General features: G+C 48.5%; 1 protein-coding gene across 1 annotated transcript in view; it reads right to left on the minus strand.

Annotated features, from left to right (window-relative positions):
* The window catches only part of LOC138583240 (guanine nucleotide-binding protein G(o) subunit alpha-like), a 1,018,345-nt gene that overhangs the window by 307,223 nt on the left and 691,087 nt on the right, over positions 1 to 20,035 (minus strand). Inside the window, exon 5 of the mRNA XM_069655299.1 lies at positions 15,512 to 15,640. Coding sequence (XP_069511400.1) covers positions 15,512 to 15,640 — 129 coding nt within the window. The remainder of the gene's footprint in view (positions 1 to 15,511; positions 15,641 to 20,035) is intronic.

A 20,035-nucleotide genomic window follows, 5' to 3' on the forward strand; every position in this document is an offset into this window, starting at 1 on the left:
ATTTTAAAATATTGGCCCCGAAAGCGTGGGTTTTGCTTCCAGTCCATGAAAAATCCAAGGCAAAAAAGGATGCATTTTTAAACACCCTTTTATACAAGAGAACAGTCATAAAATGTTTCCAAATTTGAGTGGCGTACTACAAAACTTCACTCTAAAGAAAGTCCATCAAGACTGAATGGCAGGGCGCTTGGTGTTCCCGGTGAGCAAAATTCATACTTGAATCTCTGAACAAACCAACTGCTCTGTCAGAATTTGCTTTGCAAACGAGTTTCCCCTGAGTCCATTTACTGATGTACCTTCAGACATGTCCTTATCCTGCTTGGGCTGTTTTCTGGAAGTAATGTGGGGATACACGCAAGACTAGGGAAGAGTGGGCATGCCTGGAAAGCCACTCTATACCTCGACCGGGCTTATATCACTGAGCGGATAGAGGTCCCTAGCCCGCATTGTAGCCTCCGCTTTCTCCGGACCCAGCTCAAACAAGGGGGTGCACATCTTTAACCCCAGTTCAGGACAGGGACGGATCCCGCGGGAACCTGCCAAAAAAGGTGTGTACCGGATAGTAGATTTAAATGAATGGTGCTGTCAGAAATATTATTGTCCCTATGGTTCGGCCATGTGTTTTTAACCATACGTTGATCGATCGTACAAACATTTCCTATGCACCTTACCGTAGTTTTCGTCTTTTGTATACAATCGAAATCAGGTAGCAGGGCGCGGCCATCTTGTGATAATCTTATCAGTTGCGGCATCGCACTGGGTGGACTGCCTTTGCGGCACGAAATCTTATCCCCCCGCCCCTGAGCCTGACATCACCAAATCATTGATATTCTCTGCCTTTCTCCCCAACGCGACTTGCCGCAGAACCCGGAAAACAACACACAGTAACACAACACAGTGCGTCACAATTCAGAATATGAAACTGTACTTTAAAAGGAAACAGCAAGACTGTACAATTGGTAAAGTACATTTATTTCACATTAAATGCTTCGAGAACATTCGGCGATTGACATATCCAATCAAAATGGAACTTTTTTTCTTTGCTCTCGAACCGCAAATGTTTATCGCCAGTCACGCACTGTTCCTTTTGGGTACACATGGTGTTCATTTTGGGTAAAAGAAGCAGTGAATTGCAAGGCTTGTGCATCAACTTGGCACTAGACCACCGTAGAGGTTATGTTGATCCTAATCACTGGTACAGCGTAAGGGCATATCGGCCCTTACCGATCGTCCCACAAGTGTCAAATAAATCCAGTGATTGACATGTAGCTGCAGCTGGCGATTGAAGAAACCATTGGTTGTGGTCTGGAATAGATGACAATCGCAGAATGGCAGGATGTACCTGTTTGCAAAACATAAAAATAGAAATGCGTCTCAACAGCCGATCTTTATTACAATTAATCATTTTACTTATTAGCACAGACGTGACACAATGTGAACAGAGAGAACACAACATGGAAAGTACTCCACTATTTGCTTCCGAGGATATTGCAATGGAGTATGTTCAGCTCTAAACGTAATCCGTAAGCTGAGGCAACAATTCGAGGTGTACAATATAATTATTTATCAGCGTTGAACCAGGGGGAAACGAGTGGTGGTCTACATGCGTGTTGATGCTGGACTGGCCACGTGCCCGATAGAAAGACAAGCACACAAAGGTTGTACTTGCGTTTCATTGCAATATGCCACACAGAACGAACGAGTACAATGTAACCCACCAATAACAGTCAGCTATTGATATTTGGACTACATCTGGTATAAAATCATCTAAAGTGAAACTTACATTATATTCGGCATTTCCATTCTCTTGACGTAATGCAGACTGTAACGCAGGCTCCGTTCGTGTCAACGATTTTTCATAAACTGAACTTCCATGTAACTAAGTCCAGTTTTGGAATGGACAACCTTATCATATCTTACGTTATGACACCCCTCCTTCAATTCAATCCCTTTCGGAATGGTCCCCGTCTTTCAAGGTAAAAAAACCTTATACTGTGTGTGCGACGCGTGGGCTTCCTCAGCTCGCAAGCAAAAATTCAAAGCTGGTGACCTTCACTCACAATGAGCATACTTCTTAGTTTGCAACATCTCGTGTCAACGCATCCCTGAGAACTGGATTTGTGAAGCACGGGCCCTGGAGATAAAATTTGGGGACTGTCACAGCTCGCTGTTCGTGGCACTGCTGAGGGGTAGGGGAAACTTGGCAATGACAGAATGCACCCTACTCCAAAATTGTAGTTGAAGAAACACAAAAACTGAGTCAAAGTGTGTCTAGCAATAGCCCCACCCCTGCTTATCTCACAGCCTCCTACCCAATGGCATGTTTTCACAGTCAGTACTTCTTGCGTGCCTAGTATCTTATGTTGCCTAGGTCTCAACTAACACACACACATTGGGACGCGGACAAAGGTACATATAAATACAAACCACGAATGAAACATTGTGTAAAAGAATTAGACGATATGTAAATATGATCGGATTATCTCATTCGATGGAACTGTCAGTACGCATACCTCTGGCTCTGGATCAACTACAAGGGATAATGTAATTGTAGTGGACGCTTCAGCATCTCCCTGAAACACAGTACTTGCATTAATAAGGATGAACATATTGGAAATTGAACACACACATTGGGACACGGACAAAGGTAATAATCAATAGCAAACCACAAATTAAACATTGTGGAAAGTAATGACACGGTAGGTAAATATGATCACATTATCTCAAATTCCATGCATAAAACAAGTCTGGAACAGAATAGCTAAGTAAGATTACCTGATACTTGCTCGAAGTGGTTGATGACTCCAGGCAAGACATGGATGTTGAATCTCGTTGCTTCATATTCGGTGCATAGTCATGGAGTTGTAAAGGGAAAGTATTATTTGATTTAGAAATGCTAATATTAAAAATTGGCATGTAAGGAGAATGAATACGAGAAAATTATGCTTATTTAAATGTATAATATAGCATATTTATCTGTGCCCATAAATCAATTTTCTATGAGGGTTCTAAAACCAAGGACTGATGTTTAGCAAAATGGTCATTATTTAAAAAGCTATACAATCATATAAATATCGAAAGTATTATAAGTGACATTTACACCTAAAATACCAATCAATCCATTTGGTTACCTGCACACTACCGCAAGGCCTAAAGCTAAAACCGGAAGCGTGACTCACCTGTGGCGGCATGTGAACGAAAAGAGTCAGAATAGCGTTTGGGAGCAATTTTGGAGTCGTTCTCAGTTGATTCTTCTTTGTGTACAAAGATGTTTTGTACATATTCTTGTTAAACTGCAGGCTGCAGATGAGGTATCGATCACCCCTCTTGTCCTCCAAGACTTTTTTTACTCTACTTTCAAGCTCTGCAGGTGCATATCCGCAATATCTGACCCATTCTCTAATTCGATCTACAGTCTTTGGGAATACATGCATTGTAGTGCCTCCAGATTTGTCATGGGTCTTAGAAGGGCAACCGAAAATCGAACATGCAGGCATTGTTGTAAATTCTGCAGCAAAAAAAAAAAGTCAACATTACTAGAAAATTACTTTGCATAACAATGTGAGAAATAAGGAATTATACCATACATTCTTCAATGCAAGCTTTGTTTTGGTCTCCACAGCAAAATCAGTGCAGCGTGGGCGGCTGTATTATAGGATAACTTTCATAAACAATTCATTGATGTGATGAAAATCAGAACATGTTACTCGTCCCTTGAATGTACTATCGTGCATCAAAAGGAAACATTCTTATATTGTAGATACGGTCCGTGAAGGATGCAATTTGATGCCAATTGACACCGATGAAAATTGATACATCGATAACATAACAAATGAAACTCAAGTCAATGGCAATGAGATGAAGGAACATAACACTACTGAGTACGTTAGTTCGAAATAGATGAACAAGTTACTCTCTTACCTGGTAACGTTTTTTGATGGGATGGTCCGACGTATTCCATATCTGTGACAGTAATCCCCACAGCTGTGCTGCTTCGGAAAATCTTCGGCGTCTGCGTCCTGCGTCGATGACGTCGATACGCCACCCTCGAGGACCTCCTCCGACAGCCAACGTCACTGGAGGTTATAAGTAGGACGCACAACGCCCGTAGCCTCAGTTGTAGTTTTTTCCCAGAACGTGTGCCACCAGTCTTCTGCCAGTCTGACACACAAAGCCTTGCAGAAACGTAAGCTGCAATCGCATAAGAAATTCTGTAGCGGGGAAGGCAGGGAGGGAGCGATATGGAATACGTCGTCGGACCATCCCATCGAAAGAACGTTACCAGGTAAGAGAGTAACTTGTTCTTAGAAGGGATTGGGTCCTCCGACGTATTCCATATCTATGACAGACTCCCAAAGCAGTACCAATGCAAGGAGGTGGGAAAAAGAATTTTAGAAAACAGAAATTTAGCATGCCCAATCAAATTGCGGAGTAAAGGACTGCCTTGCCAAAGGCCAGATCCTGCCCCCGGATGGAATCGAGGGAATAGTGACGTACAAAAGTATGTACCGAAGCCCAGGTGGCTGCATCACAGATGTTGCGAATAGGAACACCCCTCTGTAGGGCAGTAGAGGCAGCCATACCCCTGGTAAAATGGGCCCGTAAGCCGACCGGTGGGTCCTTACCCGCCAAGCGGTAACACTCAGAGATAGCCAAAATATTCCAGCGAGACAAAGTCTGTTTCGTCACAGCCTGTCCCAAACGCTTTCCAGCGTAACCAATAAAGAGCTGATCGTCCACTCTGACCCGGGACATGCGTGAAATATAAAAGTTTAACGCTCTCCTAGGATCAAGTCTATGGAGCCTCTCCTCTTCCTTACCAGGATGTGGAGGAGGATAAAATGCCGGAATAACAACCTTCTGGCCTAAAGGAAATTCCGACACCACCTTCGGAAGAAAAGAAGGACGAACACTAAGGACAACCCTGTCCTTATGAAACACAGTGAAGGGTGGCTTAACTGAAAGTGCCTGTAACTCACTCACTCTGTGAGCGGAAGTGACCGCAACCAAAAATGCCGTTTTCAGAGTCAACAGTCTCAAAGGGCATGAATGCAAAGGCTCAAACGGAGCACCCATCAGAAACTTGAGAACAAGGTTCATATCCCAACCGGGCACCTGGAAAGGTGACGGAGGGAACATATTAATGAGCCCTTTCAGAAACTGAGAAATTAAAGGAATTTTAAAATAGGAACACTCTTCAGACGAGCGCTTAAAGATGGACAGCGCCTCCAGGTAACCTTTAATGGTACCCACTTGAAGGACCCTGTGGGCCTAAGAAAGCAAAAAAGACAGAACCATGGGAATTTCACATGCAAAAGGATCCACATTCTTAACCCTGCACCAGTCGCAGAACTTCTTCCAACGGCAACGGTACAGGGACTTAGTTGCGGGCCTTCTGGCCGAAAGCAACACCTCCATCACGTCTTCAGGAGATCCCAATCCTTATACCTCAACCTTTCAGAAACCAAGCGTGAAGGTTGAGGGACCTGACCTCTGGATGGAGAACCCGACCCCCCTCCCGTGAGAGCAGATCGTCTCAGTAGGGAAGACGACGTGGAGGGCAGATGGAGAAGTCGAGTAGGTCCGGGTACCACGTCCTCGGGTACCACGCCGGAGCAATGAGGATCATCCGGGAACCGAACCTCCATAACCTCCGCAGTACTTGCGGGATGACGGGGACTGGAGGAAACGCGTACAGCAGTGGGAATGACGACTCCACCACGAACGTGTATCCTAAGGCTCCGTTTGGAGGAAATTCCCGCGAGCAGAACCTCTCGCATTTCCGGTTGACACTGGAGGCGAAGATATCCACTTGAGGGGTCCCCCAAAGGGCAAAGATCTCCAGGAGAATCTCCTGAGCCAACTCCCACTCATGAGAGATCGCGCTCTGCCTGCTCAAAGCGTCCGCCGTCTCGTTTTCATCTCCTGCCAGATGAACTGCCGAGAACTTCCTGCTGGATTGCCCAGAACCAGAGCTGCATCGCCTCCCTGCCCCCGACCCTTTTTGTTGAGGTAGTGCATGGCCACCGTGTTGTCCGTCAGGATCAGGACATTCTTTCCTCGTACAGTCGGCAGAAAAGCCTTCAGGGCTAGCCGACGGCCCTCAGCTCCAACAGATTGATATGGAGTCTGGACTCCGACGGAGACCAACGACCGCTGACTGTCAACTCGTTGGCATGAGCTCCCCATCCCGTGAGGGATGCATCCGTCACGATCATCACTTCTGGCCAGGGCAGCCAAAATTGAGCCCCCCCTCACAGATTGCCCTCGTCGGCCCACCACAGAAGGTCCCGGGTGACCGAAGACGGCACCTGAACAGGGTCCGACATCCTGCCGGAGGACCGAGACCACTGGAGCTTGAGTGCCCATTGCAAAGATCTCATCCGCAACCTGGCCTCCGGCACCAGAAGAATGCAGGATGCCATGTGGCCGAGCAGTCTCAAGCACTCAAATGCTGGGAGAGTCTGGGCAAGTTGAAACTTGTGCACCATCTGCTGAATGTGATGAGCCCTCACCTGGGGAGGAAAACACTGCCCCAGGGACGTGTCAAGCACCGCTCTGATGTACTGGAGCCTCTGAGTAGGTATCAAATGGGACTTCTTTAAGTTGAGGGAGAAGCCCAGCTTATGGAGGGAGTTGCAGGTGACTGACACATGATCCAGGACTTGCTCGGGAGAGCGCCCCCTGATCAATCGTCCAGGTAGGGGTAGACGTGAATCCCCCCTTTCCTGAGGTGCTCTACCACCACTACCATGAGCTTGGTGAAGACCCTCGGGGCAGAGGTAAATCCGAACGGCAGGACCCGAAACTAAAAGTGTGAGTCGTCAACCGCAAACCTCAGGTACTTCTTATGCTTCGCATGGATCGGCACATGAAAATAAGCGTTCTTGAGGTCGAGAGACACCAACCAGTCCTGAAGTTGAAAGGCCTGGAGGACTTGAGAGACAGTAACCATCTTGAACTTGTCCTTCCATAGGAGTTTGTTCAAACCGTGCAAGTCCATGATGGGTCTCAATCCCCCGTCTTTCTTCGAAATCAAAAAATAAGGGGAATACCATCCCTTGTTCCTCTCCGCTACAGGCACCAGTTCTATGGCGCCTTTCTCCAGCAGGGCTTGCATTTCCTGCGCAAGGAGCGGATCCGGACTCTTCAAAGAGAGGTTCCCAGGCGGATTGTCGTGAGGCCTCTGCCGAGAGGGAAGACAGTAGCCGCGGGTTATGATCTCCAGAAGTCACACATCTGAAGTAATGGCGTGCCACTCTGCAAGATGCTGCGCCAGCCTTCCCCCAACCGGCGAACCATGGGACATGGCCTCATGACTGAGCTGAAGCGGCTGCGGCGTTGCCTGAGGGCAAGGAGGCAACAGCCCGTGCGGCCTTGGCACCTCGAGTACCTTGTTTTCCACCTCTGGCACTCCTACGGTGGCCCCTTTGACTGGCAGCTCCTCTCTCTTTACCAAAGGTTGAGTAATAACGAAAGGAACCTCCCCTCCATTGCTGTCCCCTAGGACGAAAAGGCAGAGGTTGTCGAACTGCAGCGCCCAACGACTTCGCTGCAGCTTTTGAGGTCTGCAACCTCTTAAGGCTCTCGTCAGCCTTGCTGCCAAAAAGATGTTCCCCGTCAAAGGGCATGTTGAGGAGCCGGGCCTGCACATCAGGAGCAAACCCCGACTTTGGCAACCACGCAAACCTGCGTATCACGGTGCTCGCCACCATGGACCGGCTGCCGCAATCTGCCATGTCCAAACCCGACTGAACGGCCTTACACATAGCATCCTTGCCATCCTGAACCATGGCAAGAAAACCATCCCGTTCATCCCCTTCGGGAATATTTTCAGCCGCCAAGGAAACACAGTTACACAGAGTGTGCGTGAAACAAGACAAGGCACAAATGGAGTTGGCCGCCTGAATCGCCATACCCCCTGCAGAAAACACTTTCTTCACCCAGCTGTCAAAACGCCTGTCGTCCCTATCAGGAGGGATGGTAGGGTACGACGCCTGCTTTGCCGGGCCGTAGCCGCCTGCACCACCAAACTCTCCGGAATAGGGTGCTTGGACAAGTAGCAGGGGTCACTACTGGCTGGGCGGTATTTTCGCGGCAAAGACTTGCTCACTGCCGGGAGACTCTCCGGAGCAGTCCAAGCCGCCGCCACCCTTCTCTGCAGAGCCATATGAAACGGCAGTACTGGGTCAGTACAAGATCTAGGATGTCCGTAAGATCATCCTGAACAAACTACCCTGGGGGAGCCGACCATCCTAAGTACTCGGTGACCCGAGACATAAGGCACCGTTACGAAGATCGGCATGACAGCCAGGCTCAGGCCTACAAAACTCCACCTCCGGAGAGGTGTCCAGTCCACTGGCATCATGCAGTGACTGCCTCAGGTCTTCAAATTGGCTATGGCCCGAGAGAATCTCATCTGGCATCGTAACCTGAACCAAGCCTTCATTAGAGCCCTCATCAACCTCTGAAATGTACTCCAGGCGGTGAGAGGAAGGCATCTGGGGACCCAAGATATGCCTGACCTTAGCCAGAGCCTTTCTAGGGGCTTCCCCCGTGCCACGGGGCCCCTCCGACACCACCGCCTCGAAAGGCGTCGAGAGCGGCGAACGAATCGGCGCCGGCGTCGAGAGAATCGGCGTTGATGTCGAGAGAATCGGCGTCAACGTCAGCCTCAGCGCCGACGTCAGCCTCGGCGCCGCCAGCATCGACACAGGCCTCGAAGCCAGAACTCTGAGCGTGTCCTTCGACGACCTAGGCGCCGACGACCCCCTCGGAGGCGGAGCCTCGAGAGTGCCCGTAGACAACCTCGAAGACTGCACAGGATCACATGGTCTCGAGCGCGTCGAGGACCGGGACCTGGAACGGGCATGGCGAGAACGGTTACCCTTGTCCGAGCGGGACCTCTCCCGCTACCGTGCCGACCACCCGAGCCCAAAGGCGTGCGAGCGGTGTCTCTCGACCGATCACGACCGACCCCACTCGGAGGCGCGGACGGACCGGTTCCCTGCGATTCGAGAATCGCTAACATCTTCTTCCCGAAGGAAACCCATTCCTCCGTTGTCGCTTGCATGGTGGGATAAGCGACCCGCCGACGGGCAGAGTCCTCGGAAGAGGACGGGGAAGGCGACCGATGCCAGCGCTTCTGGGAATGCCTCGAAGAGGCAGAGGAGTGGCGAGACCGACTCCTGGAAGGAGACCGACTGGACCTCCGAGGATGACGCGGAGAGTCGCCTCTCGAATCATCCGTCGAAAGACCCACAGACCTCGACTTCCTGGGCTTAGACACCCTACCTACCGACAACTTCTTGCGCTCCCGCAAGGCCTTGGCCGTGAGCGACTGGCAGTCGACACAGTCGTCCGTGTTGTGGGCCTCCCCGAGGCACCAGAGACAGGCGTTGTGCGAGTCCGTTACCAACATCTTGGACCCACAGTCCCCGCATTTTTTGGTGCGCTGGGTTGAAGACGAGGTAGACATCGTCACGAACAGGCTTTTTCACAAAACCGAAGAGGTTCAAAGAACCGAGAAGATAACAGAAACTCCAAAGAGTCGAGGCGTACTGAGATTCACGAAGCGAACACGTTCACGGAAAAAATGGAACTGAGGCTACGGGCGTCGTGCGTCCTTACTTATCACATCGGGTGACGTCGGCCGTCGGAGGAGGTCCTCGGGGACGGCGCATCGACATCATCGACGTAGGATAGGACGCAGAAATAAAATTCCGAAGCAGCACCGCTGTGGTGATTACTGTCAAAAATATGGAATACGTTGGAGGACCCAACCCCCTCGAAATAGCTTATCAAATGATTTGTTTGTACTATTTCTCTCCGGCCCGGGATCAGCACAGTCAGGTTCCCAATGCGAGTGCGTTGCCCCTGAGCGATCCTTGCGGACTTGGTTGGGTTGTTGAAGGCTCTGCCCATATATGGCCTGTATGTGGGGCATTGTGAACAATGATTCAGAAGCATTCCTGCACGTGAGAGTTTTCTAGTTGCCTGAATGTGTAAATGTGGAGCTTAAAATGCATAGAACTGTGAAAGGAAATGCAGGCATACGCAGCGTGGTTTAAAAGGTGTCAAAGTAGGACTTTCCCGGCGCCTGTTCTCTCAGGATTGTCTTTGGAGTACATTTCCATGCTCAACTGACCCCTTCCCCAAAACAAGATTGAGGTTTAAAACAAAAGAATATGGCAGGAGTCGGACAGCATCAAATCCCGGGACACTGGCCCCTCTGGCCACCCTCCTCCTCTGCCATCTCTGTAAGAGCGGAAGGCGCCTGCGCAATAAGATGCACTTGAAATAGGGGGAGTACCTTTTTTGCTCAGGCAACACAACAACTTCTCTTACAGGCTTCACACTCCGGGCCTTCGATTAGAAGCCGCTATGCGCCTTTCTAGGTAATACTGGCAGGCAAGTGGGTTGCTAGATCTGGAAAAGACCCGGGGCTATGCTAATGTCGCGACTGTCGGGACTATTTGTGAATGTGGTTATTTACTGCATAGACATGTGCCCCTCCCCCCACCTCCAACAGATAATAGGTAGCACAACCATTACACGCAATACAGTTCATATTGAATGTCGAACCAGAGATATTGACTTCTATAAGATCACACTTTATGCTACAGACATTATGTACAATTAAAATAAACTATGCTTAAAAAAAGACTAGAAGCCCATACAGATAACCTTTAAAGAGCACTGACCAGTGGTCGTAGTGAGCGGGAGTGGAATACCACTACTTTTATTTTTTACTTTTAGCAGTTCCCCTTCTTTTCACAACCATGTTCACAACCACTGAACAGTTCATTTTGAACATACCACTCTGCAGAAGTTACAGCTAAACTGAAATCTGGTTCCCCGTACATTCACAAAGATTGAATGACATCTCAGCTGGATGAACTCTGATGAAAAGCAATACAGAGCGCCTCCTTTCGTCTGTTCCTTGGCTGTCAACCTGGCCCTATCCATTACTCCTTGACACATTTGTTGCCTCTTGTCTACCTACCCCATCCGCTGCTAAGTTAAAGTTTCACTGCACACTTCTACCTCTGGCTCTGATCCCAGACATATAACTACACAAGGGGGACCAACCGTGAGACTGATGCCATCATCGCCCTGGTTAATGTATGCAATGTGTTCTGGATTCATGTTCTGCACCACAGGCAGTCTCTGTATTGTTCATGATACTGCAGACTTCCTCATCGGCACTCTGGCCCAGAAGCAGCTGCTCTGCCTCACATCTTGTTTAATTATTGCCCTTCCGTGCTCACCTTCCCAGCCTCCCTGCACCTCCCCTGGGAAAGAAAATCTTTCCCACGCGGCCCAGACTCAATGTGATGTCATTAGCAATTTATTCGTAGAACATTTTTGCAAAATTTGACAATCAATAGCTATTGATGTCCAGAATGGTTCCGAGACCCCTATGTGGGATAGCTTACCCACCTGGATTAAGCCTGTGGAACCCTTGAAATTGGAGCCAGTCATTGATGATATGGTGATGGCTGCATTCCACCACCCGAAGTCAACTTCCCCCACTGATACCATTCCCCTTCATATCCGTAAGGGATTATGTCAGGCCATCATACCAGTGATTATGGCTGCTCTCCAGCATTTCTTCTCATCTGGTGTGATTCCCTGCTCACTGAAACATGCACCGATTACCCCTCTCCTAAAGAAGCAGCATCTAGATCCATCTTTACCAGCTAACTATCGCCCCATCTCACTTTTGCCAGTGATTATGCAACCTATGGAGACGATCATTCCACCCCAGGTATCACATTCCTGGAAGTGAATAAACTCCTGCACCCCTTTCAGTCTGGCTTCAGGCGTAGGATGAGCATGGATTCAGTTATGGTTTCCTTGCTTGATGATGTTGCGCTGCTTCTGGATTCCGGAAGGGTCAGGGTGTTGATTCTCCTAGACCTCTCTGCAGCCTTTGACACAGTTGATCACTTGATTCTTACCGGCATTTCCGGAACCCCCCTTTCATGGTTTTCTTCCCTTTTATCTAACCGCATGCAATCAATTTTCCCCGCGCCGCTGTCACCCTGCCACGACTGCCCTCTCCTCTGGGGTTCCACGGGGATCCTCTCTCTACCCCTCTCCTTTTCAATGTATACCTTTGCCCCCAGGCTGACATTGTTGCCCATCACAGGGTTCATTTCTATACCTATGTGGTTGACACACAGTTGGTATTTTGTCTGCGGGATACGCCACGAAAATTGAAAACACGCCTCGAAAACACGAAATAGGGAAGTGACTGGTGGAAAATGGACCCAAACTGAATGGGGGAGAAAACTGAGGTCCGGCTGATAGGCTCGCCTAGCCCCAACTCCAACTGGAGGCCGGAGATCTGGACAGGGTCTGCAGGACCATGCCCCACTCCAAGCAGCTCAGTCAAGAGTTTAGGGTTAAAGCTATTGCCCTGAGGCTCCAGAGGCTCAGATCGCTGCAGTGTTTACCGCTGGGTTTGCTAATTTGAGAACAATCAGAAATATGTTCCCCTTCCTCCCCTCGGACTGCAGAAAGCAAGTTATCACGGCCTCCATCATAGGGTTGCTGGACTACTGCAACAGGATATACTTAGGACAACCTGCTTTGCAAATCCAGCGTCTACAAGTCCTGCAGAATGCAGAAGCATGGCTGGTGCTTGATTCTCTGTGCCTCTCTTTGACCCAGGCAATGCTATCTCAGCTTCACTGGCTTACAGTGACCTCTCGGATCCAATTGAAGGTGTTGTACATGACTCATCAGACAATGCCTAAGGTTGAAGCAGAATATTTGCAAGATCAGGTGTCCAGATATCAGTCCACAAGGACCCTCTGTTCTGCCTCTCAAAACCAGTAAAAGAAAAATCCCTGTTACTAGAGAGCCCCCCTGGGGGATGCCCTTTCTCTTTTTTGGCTCGTTACCTATGGAATGCTCTCCCTGGGTCGCTACGGGAAACTTCTGACTACACTTGTTTCATAGGGACCTGGAAACGTATTTGTTTTAATGGCTCTTCTCTAGTGGTCTGCTGGTTTCACTGCTCTTAGCACCTTAATGCTCTCAGGCCTTTGGTTTGCGCTTTATATATACTTTATACATACAAACTGCCCCCTGCCCAGGAATGGATAGACACGGGTCACGGAAAGGAATGCCAAACCCAGAAGCTTCAGGGCAACGGGTAGTCGGCTATGAGCCAAGGCTAAGGGCACCTTCCCGAACACCTTCATCACCTGTTTTCCCTGGGTCACCCTGCAATTCCATAACCCAACTCTTGTCTCCTGTAACTATAAGGTAAGGGACGACAAATTGTTTGTGCTGCCACTAAGATATACTCTGAATCCTGCTACTGTTTCGATTGTAGCTGCATTGGAAATTCAGCCTCTGATTGAATTTAGGTACATTCAGAATCCTACCAATGTATTTAGCCACCGTTTTAAATCCTGCTGCGTTTTAGAAATGTATCCACTGTTTTGAATTTAGCTGCATTGGGAATCAAGCCACTGTTTTGAATCTAGCTGTGTTTTAGTTTTTAGGCACTGTTTTGAATATAGCCCCTGTTTTGAATGTAGGTGCATTTGAGTATGTAGCCATGGTTTTGAATCTAGCTTTGTTTTAGAAATGTAGCCACTGGTTTTAATTGAGCTATGTTTTTAGAATCTAGCCATGATTTTCAATCTAGCTGTGTTTTAGTATTTAGCCACAGTTTTGAATCAAGCTTAGTTTTAGAAATGAGCCACTTGTTTTAATCTAGCAGAATTGAGAATCTAGCCACTGTTTTAAATCCAGCTGTTATCTTTGACATCAGCCACAGTTAGTTTTAGCTACATGTAAAAATCCTGCCACTGTTTGAATCCTGCTGCGTTTTAGAAATGTAGCCACTGTTTTGAATCCTGCTGCGTTTTAGAAATGTAGCCACTGTTTTTAATCTAGCTGCATTGAGAATCTAGTCACTGTTTTGAATCCAGCTGCGTTTTATTATTTAGCCACTTTTTTAAATCTAGCTGCGTTTTTTAAATGTAGTCACGGTTTTGAATATATCTACGATTAAATTTAACAAAATAAGAAAGCACCCAGAACTCACAGGTATCACACTCCGTTTTGATGGAAAATAGCCACAGGCATGGCATACGCCACATGACACATTGCACAACACCTCTGGCACTAGTATGCAGCTAATTTCATGATAAGCATTTGGTCCAGCTGGAGACATAATCAGTCTCCTTGACTCACCTACTCTCTTGACAGTCTATCACAGCACCCATCCACTAGACAGCTCTCCATGGGGTCGCTAGCAGGGATTTAGCCATCCCTACCTATTTGAGTACTGGACGAAATGCACACATGCATTGTAAATTCCTCTGTCCAATCTCTCATACCTCGGTCCTCCAAGGGAGTTCACCTACAGCGCTTTGAGACCATACCAACGGGGAAAGGCGCTATACAAATTCCACATTACTTTACATGGAACTAATCCCACAAAGTACATACAATCGATCGTTCAGTTGGCTATTGATTTTGGCTTAAGTATAAGATGTGTTGGCCCGCCTCATACACAGGGCTTCAATGAAACATGGACAACACAGGAACGGGGATGCTGGTCGAGCACTTGAGTGGTGAGCTGTATTAGAATCCAGAATGGAGTCCCTCCCTCTGCATTTTCCTTTATTCACAGACAATCGCTGTACTTTCTGAGACAGAAATCCTTCATGATGATGTCCCATCGGTCTAGGCCTGACGTCCCCGTTCTGTTCATTCTTTCTGCAGCCACTTACAAGTCAAAGCTCCATAAACCAAAGCATCAATCCCTCCTGGTCATATTACTAACCCGCGACACTTTGAAGAAGCCTTCACACCAGCCTAGAACTGATAACACACTGGATTTGGAGCGTTTAATTCCCAAGACATTCCCTCTAGAGCACTGGCCTGCCTAGCAGAGTACAGTGGAAAGAGCAGGGCTTGTGGTGCTTACCCCACCAACCTCTTTTGACGCAAGTAGGCAACTGAAGCGCCGGAAGTGCATCTGAAAACGGGCAATCCCAAGAGAAACCTATGGTAACCCTTTCAGTGCAGGGACGTCAACGATTTCCCATACAAATTAGGACAATGCACTCATGGGTTACGCAGAGGCTCAGTCCCTACAGCACAACTAGCATCTCAAAATGCTAAGACTCCTGGTGACACGGGAACAGGGATTTGCCCTCCGCATACACAGTTAGGCCCACCCTCGCCAGTGTGCGCACTGGTCGCATAGCAATTCGGGGGGCAGTCGCGCAGCTTGGACCATTTGATAAACGGATGGACTCTTTTACTGGCTCTGTGTGAGCCCTACTTAGCTTTGGCAGATGAGCAGCCATAAGACAGCATGATGGTGCTACACAAACATCTAAGAAAGTATATTGCCTCTGTTTTTAGTGAATGAAGATAACACGCAGAAGGAGATCCTAAAGTAAAGCGCTAGACCTAGTAAAAGAGCTGTAAAGAGCGAGCTTGTGAAAGCCCCACCCCCATCATCAAGCGATCTTACCTGAAGGTAAAACCCCTCATGTCGAAGTGAGTCTCGAGGACACCGCAGGTTCGCACTCGCACCCTCAGGACATCCTGGGCCGTGGGGCAGAAATCCGAAGACAGGATCCGGCCCATGTGCTCAAAGAAACTAAAATAGGAATGAAAAGAATTCATCAAAACGACTCATGGGAGATGCGAGAACAGAAAAAAGGGCGAACACTAAAAAATAAAAGAAACGACAGGAAATCAACCACTTCCTTACTTTGCAGATGTTTCGAGTAGGGCTTCCAGTTTTGGAGCCTCATTGGAACACTTAGACCTCAGGGCCGTTCTAGACTATACAATGGTCTCGGGCACCAATAGAAAAGTGGCCAACAGTTACAAATGGCAATTCATTCCTTTTGTGACACTGTTTGAATAGTGCACAAGGGGAAGTTTTTTGATAAAAAATGTGGTGCAAATTGTGCATTTTATTGAAAATTGGTGAGAACAGGTCAAAACGATTAGCCCTGTAGTGAAATAGCTCATCAAACTGACCCACATTGGCTAATAAAGTGGCCCACTTTTGCCAAAAAAAAACGGTCCCACACCAGACAAATGCGCTTTTGGATCGACCATGGGCCTATTGCCCTATAGGCCAGTCCGACCCTGGGGCCGTTTCTTTAACGGAACGTATCCCAGATGTACCCCACCACTCCATGTGCCTAGAATGCGCTTATTACACACCATCCCTCTTAACCTAGATGAGGGCACCCCATTATTTTGCTTTTGAGGCCATTTACTGCCAAAAACTCAAACATGAAACTAGTTATGACTTCCAAAGGCTTGGAATTGCATGACCTTCTCTTCCAAGATGTGAACTGAAGTTCTGGGCGAGGGCTTGTGGGTGGAGGAGGAAGGGGGAGGAGAAGGAACAGAAGGAGAATGGATGAGATGGGGGAGTGGTGGAGTGGAGAGACAGGGGAGTAGGCAGCAACGTAGCCCGGAGATGGAGAGAGAGAGCGGGGTTCGGTGGGACAAGTCATGTACCGAGGGCTGATGCAGCCGCAAGTAAGTTCCATAACACCTTGAATCGTAGATGCATCCATTAAGTCCATAGCAATAAAGAGGACGCCCGGGCCCACTACCATGGCCACATACGTACTACTGTCGCCCAGGGCATTCTAACATTCACACACACAATATCCACTCATGACATCAAATCACGCGCACACACAGCATTCTGTCAGGCAGATAAGTGCTAGGCCAACAGATACATCAACACCTGAAGCATGGGGCGGAGAAGAGATTAGGGTGGGAGAGAGAGGACGGAGAAAACGGGAAGAGTGCTGGTAGAGAGTGGACGGAGGCTCACTGCTTCACCTCCTGCTTCCCAGAATGAAAAGAAAAGGGAGAACATAGGGGGGCGAACTCGAGAGCAGAAGAAAAAAGAAAGGATGCAGAATACACTAGCAAGGAGAGAGAAAGCAAACAGAGAAAGAGGTGGCATGGAACATAGGAGGGAAGAAATAGACTACCTGGGGAACAAAGTAAAAAGACCTAGGGGAGTTCACCTTTTCCTGTGCTCAATCAAGGGAGTGGGTCTGGGCAATGCCACAGGGCTGCCCAAGGCGAGGCAAGGTAACTGCTGTTATCATCTGGCAGGCCAGGGAGAGGGGCAGCCCCCACCCCCAAGCCTGCTCCTCTCCCCCCACGGACACAGAGACACGCAGTCTCTGCCACACAAAGCAAGGGAAGGGTGAGGTGTGAACAATCACCTCACCCTTCAACGAAGCAACAAGGTGCTAAGCACCCAGGAAAAACAACAGTCAGGCAGGGCTCAGGTTCAAAGACCTGCCCCCCTCAGGGGGCCAGACAGTCGGCTACACCGACCTGGGGGCTGGACTACAGCCCCTGGGTCTTATAAATAAGAGCAGCAAGCTCTAAGAAAACACAATCTGATTGTGGACCCTGAATGGTGACCCAAACAAACAGGAGGTTTGCTGTTCACTCAGCATCCTCCAATCTTTGCTTCTTTACCACAAAACCCTCCCACCCTACAAAAGAAGGGAGAAGAACAAAGAAAAAACGAAGGAGGACACTCGACGGTGACCACTACAAGTCGTGGGACAATAAGGCGGCACAGGCCAGAGGGGGTAACCTCAGGATCCGGTGCCAAAAAGTATGATATTATTATGATATGTCATTATTGTTATTCCCATAACCATATCTGCACAATAAAATCCTACAGGCTTTTATTGCCAACACTTGACAAACTTTGTGCTCTAACTTATTTACTGGTGAGGGTAAGGGTTCGGCCAATACAAGTTGCATGCATATGGGTTCAGCAGTTATGCCCTATCAATCCGCAGCCCGATACATCCAACTGTACATCCCTCGGAAGGAACCACCACGCCCTCAGTGTCCCATTCCTCTTTCCTACAGGGAGCTCATTGTGAATACAATTCACCTTCCAAATTACCATCTATGAGGTCCAAGAATCTACGAACATGAAATTCTAATATTACAGAGCAATTGAGAGCTTCGCTTTATTGCATTTCATTTTCATCCCCAAGTGCACATTTGTAAAACAAAACAGGTATTTTAATATCGGCACAAAGCACTAATGCGAGCTGCGTTATTATTACATCTCATCTATGGACTGGCGATAGAGAGGGGTCTGACAAGGCAGCAGTAATTTTAACTCGTTAGCCCCCACCCGCCTCTAAATATATCCATCATTTAGTTTAAGAGTCCTTCAGCCTGACCCAATCAGTGCCATGGACCCCCAGCAGTGGGCCTTCCCTTCAGATGGGCTGTGTCTGGATTCCATAGGACCCGGCAGTGTGAGCTCCCTTTTACCATTTCCTGGTCAGTACTATAGGACTCCAGCAGTGTGAGCTTGCTTTAGCTGGGCTACGCCAGTGCTGTAGGACTCCGGCAGTGTCAGGTTCTTGAGCTGGGTTCTACCAGTGCTATATGACCCTAGCAGTGCTTGCTTCCCTTACCTAGCCCCTTGATAGTGGTGCAGGACTCCAGCAGTGTGCCCTTCCTTCAGCTGGGCTGTGTCTGGATTCCATAGGACCTCGGCAGTGTGAGCTCCCTTTTACCATTTCCTGGTCAGTACTATAGGACTCCAGCATTGTGAGCTTCTTTGCACTAGTAACTGGCCAGTGCTGCAGGGCTCCAGCAGTGTGAGTTTGTCTTAGCTAGGTTATGTCAGTGCTGTAGGACTCCGGCAGTGTCAGGTTCTTGAGCTGGGCGCTGCCAGTGCTGTATGATTCCAGCAGTGCTTGCTTCCGTTCCCTAGCCCCTTGTTAGTGCCGCAGGACTCCAGCAGTGTGAGCTTCCATTCACTAGTACCTGGTCAGTGTTGCAGGACTCCAGCAGTGTGAGCTTGCTTTAGTTAGGCTGTGTCAATGTTACAAGACACCAGCAGAGTGACCTCCTTTCAACTGGGCTGTGGCTGGGTTCCATAGGACCTCGGCAGTATGAGCTAGGTCCCTTTTACCATTTCCTGGTCAGAACTACAGGACTCCAGCAGTGTAAGTTTCCTTTCACTAGTACCTGGTCAGTGCTGTGGGACTCCAGCAGTGTGAGCTTCCTTTCACTAGTACCTGGTCAGTGCTGTGGGACTCCATAAGTGTGAGCTTGCTTTAGCGAGGCTGTGTCAGTGCTATAGGGCTACAGTAGTGCAATATTCCTTTAGCTAGCCCCTAGTCAGTGCTGTAAAACGCCAGCAGTGTCCAGTGTCAGCATCCTGAGCTGGGCTCTGCCAGTGCTGTCTGATTTCAGCAGTGCTGGCTTCCTTTACCTAGCCCCTTTTTATTGCTGCAGGACTCCAGCAGTGAGAGCTTGCTTTAGCGCGGCTGTGTCAGTGCTATAGGACTACAGCAGTGCAAGCTTCCATTAGCTAGCCACTGGTCAGTGCTGTAAGACGCCAGCAGTGTCAGCTTCTTGAGCTGAGCTTAGCCAGTGCTCTATGATTCCATTCAGCTCTCTTTGCTTTCGTTGTTTCGACAAGTCTCTCCCAGGATTCAAGATTAATAATGCTTTCTCTTTCCAGCTTCCTTTAGCCTTCGCACAACAGCATCCATCCCTATTGTAATGCAAGCAACAGAAGCACTTATCTTGGCCTTTCTGCTTTCTTCTTGCTTCTCCAAACCTCTGCAAGGTTTCCAGCTCCGTCATTGTTAGGGAGAATTCTCATTTCATGGCTAATTTCCCTTACCTAGTGAGTCCCTCAGCAGCTTTGCTGGATCCCTGGAGTTGTTTCTTTCCACTTGGTAAGTGTGAGTTTTTCCCCACTCTTACTTGTATTTTGCTATGTGTTTTGACCTGTTTTTGTGATTGTGGGTTCTGGAGTACACCACTTCAGTAGCCCCCTTCTTTGTGTGTGTCACACAGCACCTTCTGTGCAGTGGCACAGGGTTGTCGTTCAGACTCCCCCGACTCCATTTCTGTGGCGACTACCGTCCCCCAGAAAAGGGTAAAGTTACCATTAACTTTACTTAGTCAAATTTAACCACAGATCCAGTACACAGCATCTTACATGGAGTGCTGG

This window comes from Ambystoma mexicanum, chromosome 3q, assembly GCF_040938575.1.
Source record: "Ambystoma mexicanum isolate Mex_15411 chromosome 3q, UKY_AmexF1_1, whole genome shotgun sequence".
Classification (NCBI taxonomy): domain Eukaryota; kingdom Metazoa; phylum Chordata; class Amphibia; order Caudata; family Ambystomatidae; genus Ambystoma; species Ambystoma mexicanum.